We start from the raw sequence: 15,486 nt of genomic DNA, 5'->3' as shown, positions 1-15,486 counted from the left end.
GTGACGGCGTGTTTTCTGGATTTTTGACACGTTTGATTTTTTTCCCCAGTGACATCAGACGAGCAGTCTTAAGATGATTTCCAATGTCCTCAGCATTTAATTTTCTTTGGATTTTTTAGCGATTGGTTAGATTTGCTTTTCTTATCCGGACTCTGACTTTCAAGGCGATTAAAAAGCACTCCAGAGTCGGGTCCCAGTGCTCTCCCCTCAAAGGGACAGTCCTTTCCTTCATACCTTGGCAGAAAGTTCAGTGCCGCCCAGCTCCTCCTGTCGGGCTGCACTCCCAGTCTGGACAGCAACTTATCAGAAATCTCTGGGACGACTGGCTGCAGCAGCGTGCCGTAAACCCTCAGACATTCCAGGGACACGTGGATGATGGTGTGGAGCCACCGCTGGTCTTCACTGTCCTTGCTGTCCAGCTTCCAGGGTGCGTGGCGCTGCACGAAGCCGTTGGTGTGCCTGACGCAGGCACCGATGGCCTCCAGGGCCTTGTACACATGCAAACTCTCATAGTGGTTCTCCACCAGAGCCGGAAGGCGTCTCACGGCGTCCAGCATGTGGTAGTCTTCAGCCGCTGCCCTGCCGCCGGCCTCGTGGGGAAACGACAGAGGGCAGAAATGTGGGTAGACCTGAGTTGGGTTGAGAGCTGGAGCCGTGCAGCGGTTGAGCAGACCACCCAGAGAGTCGGCGAGCTCTGCGTTCAGCAGCTGCGCGACTTTGTGATCGGTGTAATCGCAGTCGGAGTCCGGCACGCCTTGACGCAATAGAAAGTACCTCATGCCGTCAGCAGTGAACACCTGCGAGCGCTCAAGAGGATCTACCACGTTACCTAAGCTTTTAGACATCTTCTTCCCGCCCACCGTCCAGTGAGAGTGCACATGTATCCTGTGAGGAGGCTGTAGTCCAGCTCCCAGGAGAAAAGCTGGCCAGTAGATGGCGTGAAACTTCAAGATGTCTTTTCCCACAACGTGGTGGACGGCGTGCCACCACTGGTCGTGCTTTTCTGGATAGCCCACCACAGTCAGGTAGTTGACGAGAGCGTCCAACCACACGTAGATGGTCTGCTCGGCGTCTCCTGGCACTGGGATCCCCCAGTGGAGGCGGCTCCTCTGGCGGGACACCGACAGGTCCGGCAGGTCGTCCTGCAGCCACTGGACCACGGCCTGGTAGAAGCGCTCGGGCTGCACGGCCTGGGGGTTTCTTTCCAGCCAGTGCAGCAGCCGAGATCGAAACGCAGACAGGCGGAACATGTAGTTCTCCTCTTTCATCCATTCCACCTGCAAAACAATTGAGAGATGGGTTAATGGGAGTATAAAAACTGGAAATGGACATTTAAAAAAGGCCAACATGTCAAGCAAATAGTTTGTTTGGAAGGCTGCTTGGTTCAACAAAAAAACGGACATCGGAAACAAAAGCACAACTTTTTATAGTTTAGTGTTTATTTAAACCAATAAATAAAAAAATTTTGAGGCAAAAACGCAACATCGTCCATAAAACATGTTTTTATCTTTTTTTAAATGATGAAAATATTTCTTTGCACAAACTACAGTTTCAAGCATGTATGAGATCTTCACTCTGACACCAACTTCTCCTGTTGGAGGAAACACACCGTTACCTTGTGGCCGCTCTCCAGCGACACTTTGACCTCCTTCCCTGAAGAGTCCAGAGCATCGGCGACCTGCGTTGGCATGAGGAAGCTCTCATCTTGTGTGGAGTACCAGCCTTCATAGCTGCCCTTGTAGATGAGCCCTCGGTTCCACAGCACCGACCAGAAATGCTCCACGGCTCGACGGTGTCTCTGCTCCGTGGTTCGTATGTAGTCTGTGTACGACACACTGCAGCTGCTGAACAGACGCTTGAATCTCTCCGACACGTCGGTGCAGAAAGTGAGAGGATCTTTTCCTGCAGCTTCAGCAGCCTGCTGGATCTTCAAACCATGCTCATCTGTACCTGAAGTGCAAAATTGTACATTAGCTTGGAGAGCAAAAAAGCATGTACGACTGCATTTCATCACAACTTTGACGATTTTGAGCAATTTTAGGAATATTTGATTTTCTTATCATTTCAGTCTTTCTCCCAACTAATTCACACAACCAGCATTTCCTACTCCAGGAATTTTTCCACACCACTTGCAATATATGAAAACAGAATGTGTGTGTGTGTGTGTGTGTGTGTGTGTGTGTGTGTGTGTGTGTGTGTGTGTGTGTGTGTGTGTGTGTGTGTGTGTGTGTGTGTGTGTGTGTGTGTGTGTGTGTGTGTGTGTGTGTGTGTGTGCCCGTGTGTGTGCCCGTGTGTGTGTCCGTGTGTGTGTCCGTGTCCGTACAGTTTATGATCAAGGTTAGAAGACTCACAAACACAATTTGAGACTTGGCTGCAAGAGGGGAAAACAAACTGATGACCGATTACAGTGACAGGCTATAAACATAAATGTTATTAAAGGGGCCAAATCCCAACTTGATGGATGGATGGTGTTACACAAACTTAACACGTTGTAGATCTACAGATCAATGCAGACCAGATTGTGTAATTCACGTACAATACAATCGGTGTTGATGAACATGTGATTTACCTGTGGCGAACCTGGAGTTAAAGCCCTGCAGGACTCTGTATCTGTGCAGGCAGTCCGCTGCCACCGCCGAGTACAGGTGTCCTAAATGAGGAGACGCGTTGACGTAGAAGATGGGGGTGGTTATGTAGTGGCCCCTGGGGTCTGAGCACGGCTGGCTGCTCGTGTGTCTCCTCTCATGCCTCCACAGAGATGAAGCAGCTGATCCACGCTGCCCGCGATGCAGTCTGCGAGCTGCTGTACAGCCTCTGGTAGCACAAAGTAAAGAGAGCCTCATCGCTGGACGCCCACATGAAAACCAGCGAGCGACACTCAACCCAATGATAATGTTTCCCTGGAGAAAAGGAGAAAGATGACTGAAGGTCCTCGAGAAGTGGAATGTTCTGTCGAGGGACGAATCAATGAACTCCGAGATGTTTTTGTAAGTCCATGTGTGTTGGTTGTATCAAGGTTAGCACTTCTTCCGGTGTTGGTGATTGACAAGTTCATCCTCCAATCAAAAGACGCCCTTTGAACAGCAGTGACCAATAGGATTGCAGGAATTTTCTTGACCACGTCCCACTGAGGTTCTGTTTTCATTCGATGTACGTCAAAGCTCCACAAATGTCAATTTTTCAAAACTATATTCAGGAGCAACCTACAGATTAAAGTGTAAACAATCCACATATTTTATTTGAATAGCTTTATTGACCCAAGAGGCTTAAATCCACAGAGCAGCTTCTGAACATCTCAGCTTCTTCAAACACAACACTGTTGTGGTTATATTCTTTTTTTAAATGGAAGAGCTGGAGACTATTAAATCTGAATTAAAACCATTTCCATACTTATTTAAAGGAAAATATAAACACATGTCCTTTTATAGGTTTGAAAAAATTCTTCAAAAATATTCCTTTAAAATAAATAATTGATAAAATAATACATTTTCTGGAATCCATGTCTGAAAACATATTACATCTAACCAGTCTTAATTGTGTACTTGACTTCCATCAACTCTCCGTTGTTAGTTCTTCATTGTGAGCCTGTATAGTTTGCACAGTGTCACAAAACCTTAATCATTTCAACAAAATCTGCTTTCTAAAGTTTATTCTACCTGTCCTCGTACCTCCAACACCATGTTTGAATGTGATATTCAGTGGCGTCCTATTTCTCTATGCTCCAGCTGTCGTGTCTTATTTATTTAACATTTTCCTTTGACTTTTGCTGAGATAATATATGATATGCATTTCCTTTCTGTTCTTTAAATCCCTCTTTGCCAAGCTATTAATTGTTAATGTTGTGTTTCCTTATTCTTGTGACTGGCATCAGAATGACATGCAGTTTATCTTTTGAGCTATTGGAAAACATATTTCACAGATTAAATGAAAGGATTTGTAGAAGTTATTACTTTACGCGCCTTTAGTGTTTAATACTACTTAGATATTTACTATATCAGCATATTAGTTGTAGTTGGTAGTTGTCAAGACTGGTCTTCGGGTGTGTCCCAGACCTTGGTCTGCTCTTGGTATAGACTCAACACTATAGATCCTTGAATCACTCCACGCTCCTTTGTATCAAATCAAACTTGTAACAAAATTTTAAAACCATTTTAATTCGGTTATAACGAACATTTGGAGACTGCCTCGCGCGAGTCGCCCCTCAGTTTCCTTACCGGAAGTGAGTGTGACAGCCAGCCAATCGGCTGCTGATTTCCTGCTGCAAACGGTGACGTCACGACTGAGGAAGAAACAGTTCACTTCAGCTGCCGATAGAACTGTTATTTCTCTTAAAGACATTCTAAATAAGTATTTTATGACGTGTTTTCATGCTTCGACACCTCTCGCGGGTTTACCATCGAGGGTCAGCTCGTTCCACTGAAGGAGTCCGCCTGTCACGTGACGTTTCAAACATGCGCTGCCTGTTGCTGCGCCTCTGAGGAGAATCGACACAAGTCCGCTCGTTTCCACACGTTCGTTCTGTTCGGCGCCGTTCCAGATGGACGTGAACCGTGTGGACTTCTACATCGGCCTGTCTCTGGCTCTCAGCTCCAGCGTCTTCATCGGGTCGAGCTTCATCCTGAAGAAGAAGGGCCTCCTGCGACTGGCCAGCAAAGGCTCCACACGAGCAGGTGACTTCCATATGTTCACTCCCAGTAACGAAGTAACGGCAACTGAAGTTACTCTGAGCGTTTAGGATTTCTAAACGATGTGAACTATGAACGGTCCCAAGTTAACAAGTCAACACATTTATTTATTACACATTTATTACAGCAAATGAACACGTTGCTCTTTTTCTAAATCTAAACTGTGTATAACAATGTACTACACAGAATATCACAACAGAATAACTAGTTCTTGGTGCAACATAAAAATTACACTCTATAGAAATTATTTTAGCCTCAAATGAATGTTTTTGTGTATATTATACTTCTAACTTGTATGATTCAATAGACATGGAGCTGAGAGTGACAACTAAGATTATTTAGAAGAAAAAAGATCATTGGGACTAGATTTCTCAATTAAATAAAAGTTTTTGAGGATTTGTACTTAACTTGTGTTTGTGCAATGTTGTTTAAACAATATGAATAGAGTATAACTCGGGTCTCCAACCTCGGTCCTTGAGAGCCTCTGTCCTGCAGGGTTTAGCTCCTCCCAGTTGAAACACACCTGATTGCAATGAGAGGCTCTTTATTGGGCTTTTTCACAATCTTGATGGTGACGTCATCACTAGATTCAGGTCTGCTGAAGCAGGGAGAGACAAAGACATGCAGGACCGGGGCTCTCGAGGACCGGGGTTGGACACCTCTGGTATAACTTAATCATTTTGAGTTCACCGTGATTTTAATAAAACATTTTAAGTATCTGACTTATTGGCTTACAAACACCCCCAAACCATTCACAAACGGTCTGTTTTCCAATATATGAACAAATCTCTCCGTGCTGCTCCACCTAAACCTCAGTCTTTCTACTGGTCTGCCTCTGTTGAAGTGATAGAGGATGAATATATTGTATAGGTTGAGTGTCTGATATGGTGATATTGATTTGTTGGTGAAATAAGGTAATAACCGTCCAATTTTAAACCTGCAACTGTGACTGAAACATTTAAACTCGCATTCTGCATTTCACAGGCCAAGGCGGGTTCTCCTATCTGAAAGAGTGGCTATGGTGGGCCGGACTCATATCAAGTACGTGACCTGTGATTGATGGCCTTCATTCTCCCGTTAATAAGGGGAACATGTTTGGCTTCTGTTTGCACTGCTGGAGAAGCTCCGTTCAGGAACACTGCCGTCTTTGTTTTTACAAGAAGAAATGAGGCTTTTGTGGGTTTGGTATGTTTCTGCTGCTGACGTCGCCGTGCATGTGCCGTATTGTGTGGGACACGCCAAAGACCACATTTGCACACGTGGGTTTGAAGGAAATAATATTGTTGGTGTTCAACCTGAGCAGCCGGACCAGTCTGTGATTATGTCCTCGCTGACGGTGACCTGGTGTCTTGCAGTGGGAGTTGGAGAGGCCGCCAACTTCGCTGCTTATGTGTTTGCTCCAGCCACGCTGGTCACTCCTCTTGGGGCACTCAGCGTGCTTGTCAGGTAACTTTCAGCCGTTTCTTCTCACACCTCGACATTCCCGTTTCACACTCGTTGAACGTCAAAGTGCATCGAGGGCAAAAAACTGTGACAAAAAAACCCCCTATTTTTCAACATAATTACTAGAAGATTAAATAATATTCTATCACAAGGACATTAGAATTATGGAACTAATGTAGTTGCTGATAGTGAAGCAAGATAGTGAAACGTTATCACATTTTAAAGATTTGATCTAAAAAGACAATAATAGCAACAAAAAAAACCCAAAACTTCGATATTTTTCAATTGAAATATGTTGACTTTCCTGGAAAGCTGCAAGTCACAAGATGTAATTCTTTCACTGAGAATCAATGAATCCAGAGGAAGTGAGAAATGCAATGCAAGTTTTTCCTCTGGATTTTGTCCAGTATCTTATATCTTGCTAACAGTGCCCCTTGAACGTTTGTTTTTTTCTTTTCCAGTGCTGTGCTGTCCTCGTACTTTCTGAATGAGAGGCTGAATGTGCATGGGAAGATGGGCTGCTTGCTGTGCATCCTGGGCTCCACGGTGATGGTGATCCATGCTCCACAGGAAGAGGAAGTGGCCTCTCTCAGTGCCATGGCGGAGAAACTCAAAGACCCAGGTAGACCAGCACCAACTTCAGCATGGTCTCATTAATCACATTGCAGAAACCGGATGCCATGAAAGGGTTAAAAGGATTTTTCTTTGTGTTCCAAGAGTCCTAACTGGTTGTGAACTGCTCCCACTAGGTTTCATTGTGTTTGCTGCGTGCGTCGTGGGAAGCAGCCTGGTTCTGATCTTTGGCGTGGCGCCGCGGTTCGGACAGAAGAACGTGCTGGTCTACGTCCTGATCTGCTCGGTGATCGGCTCCCTCTCTGTGTCTTGTGTCAAGGGCCTGGGCATCGGCATTAAGGAGCTGTTTGCTGGGGCAGCAGTGCTGAAGGAGCCCTTGTTCTGGTCTTTAGTCGTCTCCCTGCTCATCTGCGTCAGTGTCCAGATCAACTACCTGAACAAAGCCCTGGACATATTTAACACCTCCCTCGTCACTCCCATCTACTACGTCTTCTTCACCACGTCCGTCATGGCCTGCTCCGCCATCCTCTTCAAGGAGTGGCTGAGCATGAACACCGATGGAGTCGTCGGCACCATTAGCGGCTTCTTCACCATCATCTTGGGGATTTTCCTCCTCCATGCCTTCAAGGACGTCACGTTCAGCTGGGACTCCCTTCCTCTCTACCTGAGGAAGAGTCCTCTGGGCTTTCCGTGTGGCCACCAGCCGTACGTGGCTCTTCCCAGCCACGACGTTCAAGCAGCCCACGTGAAGCCGCCCAGAGAAGGGGGCTCGATGGGGGGCAGGAGTATGCATCAGAGAGCTGCGTGAGGAGGACCAGTACTCTCGTCACCACTTGAACCACTTGTGGAGCTTCGATTCACATTTGGCTCTGAAGTGTGACAAAATGTTTTAATCAGGTGTTTCAGGATCAATGAAGAATGCACTGGATAACCAAAGTTTACTTAACTTGAAATGGAGCAGAACTATAGGATTGTTACACACAATTTTATTTGAATGAGGTTTTTTTTTTTTTTTCATATATTCAGGACACATTGTTGAACCAGATTGTGCCTTCTGTTACTGAAAACTAGTCTTTGTAGTTTTGCACTCAGTCTTTTATTTTTGTGTTGAAATGTATAAACTATTATTTTATAACAGGTCTTAAGTTGAAAAACTTCAATTTGTACTGAATGCCAACTTTGAACAATTCCTGCAATGAGACTGTTTAATAAATCCTGCTGATTGGGCCCCATGAGTCGTATTTATATCAGCAAACAACCGAATTAAACACACTTTGACTGTTTTTAGCCAAAAAGCCTTGAGCCCACATTTTGATCCTCCTGCTCTCTGCTGGGACGTTCTCCTTCAATGACATGGAGAAGATCACTGAGGAGCTTCACCTGGTCGGCAGGTAAGAATGAAACAGGGGAGCGATAAACCATGTTTAACGTTATTGATAGTTAGAAACAAATAAATAGATGATATATACAAATAATGAATAATATTGATAGATCATATCTACAAATACATAATCATAAACTTGCTTTGCAGTATACATACAAATAGGCATTCTTTTATTCAGCATTTTGCAAATTCAGTTTATTTACTTCATGTATGGATGGATAAATAAAATAAACTACTTGTAGTCAAAATACTATACATAATTCTAAATATTGTAGCGCGCAGGAACGGGAGTCGTAGGCGGCGTGTCAAATGACAGTGCCAACGTCGGCAGTTTTATTGACATAAAGCCTTATAATAATTAATAGGAACAGAACGTGACTCGTTGCGGTGCGGTTGCTAACTAACTAACCACATCCGCTTGTGTGTCGGTATAAACAGTCCCACCGGAACCAATCTATGTAACCCAGGTTCCGCGGGTGAATTATGTAACGCCCACTACACAAGCCCCCCCAGAATTCACCCATAGTCAAAGTCACAATGTCGAAAGGGGACGATAACCCGACCACGGCGGGTACGGACAACAGGGGCGAAGGGGGAAACAGGGGCAACAGGCGCAGCTGGACTGACCACAGAATCGGGTGGCAAGGGCGCTGACACAGTGGCAGGGAGTTCAGCCGGAGCAGGGGAAACAGTCCTTGGGGGACGCCCACGGCGTGGGGCCCGGGCCAATTCCACTGGCCTGGAAATGTCCACATGAGCGGGCTTAACCCGATCCAGGGAAATAGTCTCAAGTCTTCCGCCCATGTCCACCACCAGGTTCTTACCTCCATGCTGCAGGACCTTAAACGGCCCGTCATAGGGTGGACGCAACGGCCCGCGGTGTGCGTCGTGGCGGATGAACACGAACTTCGCTGAATGCAGATCGGGGGACACCTGAGGGACTGGGGTACTGTGCTGTGATGTGGGGACCGGTGCAAACGATCCGACGACCTCCTGCAGAGAAGACCGCTGCCCGGCTGCCGACCAAGGTGTGGTGGCGTCGGGGATGAACTCCCCAGGTACTCTCAGCACCTGGCCGTAGACGAGCTCGGCGGACGACGACTGCAGGTCCTCCTTCGGGGCCGTCCTGAGGCCCAGCATCACCCAGGGGAGCTTGTCCACCCAGTTGCCATCCTTCAGGCCTGCACGTAGGGCCGCCTTCATGGAGCGGTGGAAGCGTTCACACAAACCATTCGCCTGGGGGTGATATGCGGTAGTGCGGTGTAACTTAACCCCCAATTCCCTGGCGACAGCAGTCCAGATCTCCGAAGTGAACTGCGCACCTCGGTCGGAGGACAGGTCTGAAGGGGTCCCGAAACGTGCGACCCACGTCCCGATAAACGCCTGGGCCACGTCGGCAGACGATGTTGAGGCGTGGGGAACCGCTTCCGGCCAGCGGGTCGTCCGATCCACCATTGTGAGGAGATAGGTGAAACCGTGCGAGGGGGGAAGCGGCCCTACCAGGTCAACGTTGACGTGGTCGAACCTCCTCTCAGGAACCGCAAAAGTCTCTAGGGGGGTCTTAGTGTGGCGGTGCACCTTTGCACATTGACAGGCCACACATGAGTCAACCCAGGACCGCACGTCCTTCTTCAAGCCCCTCCAGACGAACTTCTGAGCCACCAACTTTGCAGAGGCTTTTCTACCGGGATGGGAGAGACTTCAAAGTGCTTGGAAGAGGTACAGTGAAAACGGACAGAATACACACACACACACACACACACACACACACACACACACACACACACACACACACACACACACACACACACGGTCCCACATGTATTGTAACTGCAATTAACGTAATTTCTTCTGCCACGATGAATTTCCTAGCCTACTGCGGATGTTGACTTGTGTAATTAAAATCACGTTGTGCTTTGCAGACGACTGGAAACTGTCAGATTGCAGCTTTTTGTCGCCGCCCCGCGATGTTCATTATCGTGAGAACGCACGTGATCTCATCATGCGCGCTTTGCATTGTGGGTAGAATCAGGTGTGATCGCTGCGGGTGAAGACGTCTCGTTGCTGCGAAGGAGTTGCGCGCGGTCAAACCAGCATTTCAGAAGGTAAGTGGATATTTCAGTGTCAGCATTTCAGCATAATAATTGATGTCTTGAGTCACCGTGTAACATTAAGGTTAAATACGTGTCATGAGCGTATTTGCTTGCGAAGTTTTATTGCCCGGTTTCATAAAGAAAAGGTAGGAGCGATGAGCTGTTAGCCAGTTAGCTAAACTCGCCCTCTTAACGTAAATCGTAGAAACTCAAAAGTTATCTGCGGTCGACAACTGTCCCGACTGCTAACGACGAACACTGTGGTCCGTTCCGTTGGGAAAGTCGGTGGGGTGAGGGGGGCTACACCATGTGGCTACACCATGTGGCTTCACCATGTGAGACTGGGCATGGGTCGCGGGTGGTTCGTGATGGCGGCCATGCTCCACTCCGGACTCTCTTCGTCTCATAACGTGGCGTAACGATCCCGAACATATCCCCACTTCTGTTGCTCGGCGTTCTCCACCTTTCCAAAAGTAGTTTGGGTTTCATTTCAGGAGTTGTTGAGCCGTCTGGGCATCTTTATTGGCTTTTAATTTGTGATTGTTCAGACGGGGAGACGCATGCGCAGTCGGCAGCTCAGGCTGCGGTCAAACATTTTGGGCTACACGTGCTCGGAACAAAGTAGGGCCGCACTTTGCACGACCTAATGTTTTCCTCTCTTGACAGGGTTACAAGAGGACTCCAGGGGATTAACTGCATTAAACTGGGCCAATAATAGCAGCACCTCCTGTCATACCACACGTTTTTCAAACCAAGAGCCATCTGTTTCATTATTCTTTGCTTTACATATAGTAACATTTGTTTTTAGATTTCTTGAATTAAAACTTACAGCTTTTAACATTAGAGTTTAGAAGTTATTTTTAGAAACTACCTCAGATCTAAATTGGTTACGATGACTTCTTATTGGTCTAAAAGACGTAGAGTCATCAGAGCTCTAAGGGAGGTGGAGAAAGAAATCCTTGAGGAATATGAGGAAGCTCTGCATAATCAAAGGGAAGGTGTAGACCCCAGTGTAAATAGGGCACCTCCCATCACAATCTCACAGCTAGATACACCAACAACATCCCATGTACACTTAGGAAATTATATTGATGACACTGCAGCTGTCAATGATTTTGAATCAGATTATGTACACATGGAAAGAACGGCCCTGAAAGAAAACATGAAACCCAACAAAGAATGGCCCACATATGACAACGTTCAGGTCCCAATCACCTGTGGTAAGTAGTCACTGTATCTTTATTGTTGTGGGTTCAACTTCACTGTGGTGCAACCAGCTATGTTGTGTGTCTATTGACCTTATTCTGGAAGTTTGCGTGGGCGGCGCCATGCGCGTAATCACACTTCCGGTTTAGCTCTGCGCTACTTGATTTGCGATACCAGTCTGTTTAATTGTTTCCCATTTAAAGCACAGTCACAAGTCAGCAAGATTACATCGCTGTGGTACGACATCATGAAGCAGAAGTAGGCCAGTGTAGGCTTTGTTTATTTGTACATTAAAATTCCTCCTGAGCTCCTCAGTGCATGTGTGGTCTCTTCCCATGTCGTTCTCTCCATGTTTCTCTGACAGACAGTGAAAGACAAGTAATTAGCAAAGTCAGAAAAACAAAGTTTTACAAATGGACATACAATATAACAGACAACTGATGCAACAGAAAGTATAATAAGAGATAAAGTAGCTGTAATTTAGTTTTTATATTCCTGCTTTACTGTTCTCAGTTTTAGAATAGACTAGACTACATTATCATCATCAAATGTATGGGCCTAAGGTGATGGTAGTGAGCATTAATTAAAATCTAACCCTGCTACTCGATTGGCCTTTTTGTATTAATCTGCTATTTCATATTGATTTTGTTGTCTGCTAATAGCAAATAGCTTTATGGTTATTTCTGTTCCTGCAGCAGCTAAATATTCCCCGACATGGGCATGCTGCATATCTTTACAAAGCATGTTTTGGGTAGTTTTTAGTCGCTGGGTTTGTTTAACAGATGCCTTAATTTCCTAAGCAAGACACAGCTTAAGAATCGCTGGACCGGCTGGAAGCTAACTAGTTAGCAACGTTAGCCTGTCGTCTTGTAAACACTGCCAACTCCGCGCTGCGGCACTATAATGACAGCATGTAGCACTGGACACACTCTGATTTAGACTGTAGTTGTAATAAAGTCACCTCTATATGGAATATTGTGTTTCCACACTGAAGAATCCTCCAGATTGTTGCTCTTTGCTCTCCTCAGTGAAGAGGAGCTCCGCACTGAGCACACAGAAGGGATGCCTTTTGACCGGCAAACGGGCTCTAGAAACACCACAGTCGTTTTCAAACTATCAACAGAAGCAATGCATCGTTTACTCGTTGGTGTACATGATCATAGCACATTTGACGCAAAATAACCTACCTTGTATGATATTTTAGACGCAAGTCTTCCCAGTAGTTCTTCGTTGAAATGAATGCGATTTCGCTGGAACAGGAAGCGTTTCAAACGGAAGTGTGGAACAGAAGTAAAAGTGGGCGGTGCGGAATAAGGTCAATACAAACACAATTGGCCCATGTTCGGGGGAGGGGGGCAGGGAGGTTGATACTGGTCATTGTTTTCTCTTGCTGGCTGGGTTTGTACCTGTCAGCTGGGAGTGTTGGGTGGGAGGAATAGGATGATAGTTCTGCTGGGCGCTCCTCTCTGGCAGGGGAGGCAGTACATCATGTGTCAGGAGGAATCAATTTGGAATTACAACTAATGTGTAAAAATGTAAGATTCATTTTCAAACCCCTGTTTATTTATACATATATATGTTATCGTACTTCTTAATTTCAAAGGGCATTTTCTGGTTGTTCATTTACAGACACGTTTCATAAAGCCACGCAACATGAGCACAAGTATGCGGCTACTGGATGTGCAACCACTGATTTGGATTCAGAGGAGGAAGCACATGTACGTCGGAAGAGAAAAGCAAGGTACAGTTGTAATTTCTTTGTTTTGTGTATTGGATTGTTAAATAATTAGCCTATACCATGACACTCTATTAATGGCTACAAAAGAATTGGAGATCTCGGATGTCATCAATATATGTCCTTGTCCCTTTTATGCCCATATATGGAGATCCTTGATGTAGTCAATATTTAGTCCATATCTGGGAACGTCCATATATGGACATTGTGTCTCATGTAGTCTTTGGCCCTCCAAAGTTTGGAAGCCTGGCCCATACAGTCCTCTCCTTATTTGGGAAACTGTGGCCATGTTTCTTCTGACTTAAACAACAAACCAGGTCTGTTTTTTGGGGAGTCTGAGTTGATCCCCTGCCAAAGCACAAGCTCTCGCCCAGCTGTCTGCCTGGTGGCTGTATGCATGCATCCATGTGGGTGAGGTAGCTTCCCGCCCTAACTGGTGTCAATGTGTACATGTACAAGAAACTGCCTCTTGCTACAATAATGGGCCATGGGCTACTGACCTGTGCATGTCTCTCAAGGCTTGTTAGGTTAGATTAGAATTAGATTAGAAGATTTATTGTCATTGTACATGGTACAACGAAATTGCGGTGTAGCTACAAAACACACAGTAGACATACAATGGAACACAGGCAGCCATTCTCACATTCAGCATTGCATTCATCTCAGCAGACACACCATATATACAGAATAACCTAAACATTCACACGCACATTCAGCTCTCATACAGACCCGCTCACACACACCCAGATGGGTGAGTAAGTGAGGGACATTGTTCACTGAATCTAATGATCCTTAAAATGATTTTGATAGCTTGGAATTTTAACTGTTACTTTTTTTGCTTTTATCTTCCAGGCCAAATCCTGTGTACGTGGACTCTGAGGAGGAGCCAGCAACTAGCAGTGTCAAGAGAAGATTTGCTGCACCACCTGATGTTCATTTTCCAGGTAAAGTAGTGACATCTATAGATGCACCGAAATGAAAATTCTCGTCATTGGCTGCTTGGATTATTTCTCGTGTGCGCTGCTTCTTTTTTTTCTTCTCTATGTATAAGTAGTTGCCTTTATATCGTAGATTAAATACAGTAGTGCTGAAGTGCGGAGGATCCCAATCCATCTCAGTGAACCTTGTTTTGCCAGTTGGGGATGTGTGCACATAACACCTTCAGAATTGCGATCGTGATGTTTTGAATGTAATGAGATGCAGATGCAGACCCTGTTCAGCATGCGTGTTTTGCAAATCACTAGTGCCACCGTGGAGCCTCAGCGCCGTGTTTCTGATGACATCATTACAACTTCCTGTTTTGGCCGAAAAATTCCAGCGTTTCAGCAGGAAACCGAAAATGACCAAAAGGGAATTTTCGGTGGCCGAAAATTTTCAGTGCATCCCGACTGACATTGTCTACTGTGATTACTGTGCTACAGTAGTGTAGTAGCACTACACCTACTTGAAGTATGGCCATGCATAATTGAACTTATTTATTTATTCGGTGCTTCCAGGATCCAGTCAACCCTCAGTATCAACTCCAAGCACAAGCAGGGGTATAACCTTACTCATTACTTGTATTCAATACAAATGCAAGCATGTCAGTGATATGTTCAAAAGTTATAACCTCCACTGTTCATGTTTTGTTCCCTTTTAGCATCTCGAGGAAACTGTTCTGAGGGTCATTTTAGTCAGACATTTGGCCGGCATGATAATGGTAAGTGATTTACTACACATTACTACCTTGAGTGGACATATTGTCTAGACCAGGGGTCGGCTACCTTTAACGCTCAAAGAGGCATTTGGTCCCGTTTCCCACTGAACACAACACCCAGAGAGACACACGCATTATATTTTGACACTTCCCCAGGCAGACCATGCCAGGACGACACTACACACAAAACCTTCTTCACTGCTGGTTGACAACTTACAACTAATAAACTAAACTACATGAACTAAGCAACAAAAACACAACACAATTATTACCAACACTACAAACCTAATATAACCCCCAATAATTACATTTAAAACACAACAAACAGAAACTCCCATAATGCATTGCAGCTCTCAGCTCCTTTATTGCTACACATGATTAAAATGGAAGATAAATGTGGGAGATGTGGATTGTTAGAACCATGAGTGTGAGTGGTGTGTCTTTAATGTCCTGTAGTTGTTGTGTAATTCACTAGAATGTTCCGTCACTCTCAACAAGTCTGCAATGAACCTCCCGGAATTGTCGGCGCTCCACAGCACAGCAGTTTTACTGTGAAAGGTACAGGAAGCTCCCAGCTTCAGATCCCAGTTGAGCCGCTGTCATGACCTGCAGCCGCAATTCTATGTTCTTCATGCCATTATTGCGTCGTCCACGACCCGCCTACATTTTAC

At 45.5% G+C, this 15,486-nt stretch overlaps 2 protein-coding genes across 2 annotated transcripts; one reads left to right on the top strand and one right to left on the bottom strand.

Moving 5' to 3' along the window:
* Positions 1-49: 49 nt before the first annotated feature.
* mars2 (methionyl-tRNA synthetase 2, mitochondrial) lies at positions 50-2,843 on the bottom strand (the record flags this gene model as incomplete). The annotated part of the gene is made up of 3 exons (XM_080501893.1): positions 50-1,277; positions 1,616-1,950; positions 2,570-2,843. The coding sequence occupies 3 exons, from the start codon at positions 2,841-2,843 to the stop codon at positions 90-92; spliced, it is 1,797 nt and encodes a 598-aa protein (XP_080358019.1). The 3' UTR covers positions 50-89.
* A 1,451-nt stretch (positions 2,844-4,294) lies between these two features.
* On the top strand, positions 4,295-7,928 carry LOC308134773 (magnesium transporter NIPA2). Its single transcript, XM_080502562.1, has 5 exons — positions 4,295-4,670; positions 5,670-5,726; positions 6,041-6,131; positions 6,590-6,750; positions 6,878-7,928. Exons 1-5 carry the CDS (start codon positions 4,538-4,540, stop codon positions 7,507-7,509), a joined length of 1,074 nt encoding a protein of 357 aa, XP_080358688.1. The 5' UTR covers positions 4,295-4,537; the 3' UTR covers positions 7,510-7,928.
* Positions 7,929-15,486: the final 7,558 nt, after the last annotated feature.

This window comes from Blennius ocellaris (assembly GCF_963422515.1).
Source record: "Blennius ocellaris genome assembly, chromosome: 9".
NCBI classification, from domain to species: Eukaryota; Metazoa; Chordata; class Actinopteri; order Blenniiformes; family Blenniidae; genus Blennius; species Blennius ocellaris.
The sequence above is the reverse complement of the archived record's forward strand: the minus strand, read 5'-3'. Positions and strand labels throughout refer to the sequence as shown.

Bases quoted from the DNA above. Each gene is read 5' to 3' on its own strand.
- LOC308134773 (XM_080502562.1), top strand. From the start codon at position 4,538: ATGGACGTGAACCGTGTGGACTTCTACATCGGCCTGTCTCTGGCTCTC. The intron at 5,727-6,040 runs GTACGTGACCTG...GGTGTCTTGCAG, and splicing joins GTGGGCCGGACTCATATCAA to TGGGAGTTGGAGAGGCCGCC. The intron at 6,751-6,877 runs GTAGACCAGCAC...TGCTCCCACTAG, and splicing joins GGAGAAACTCAAAGACCCAG to GTTTCATTGTGTTTGCTGCG.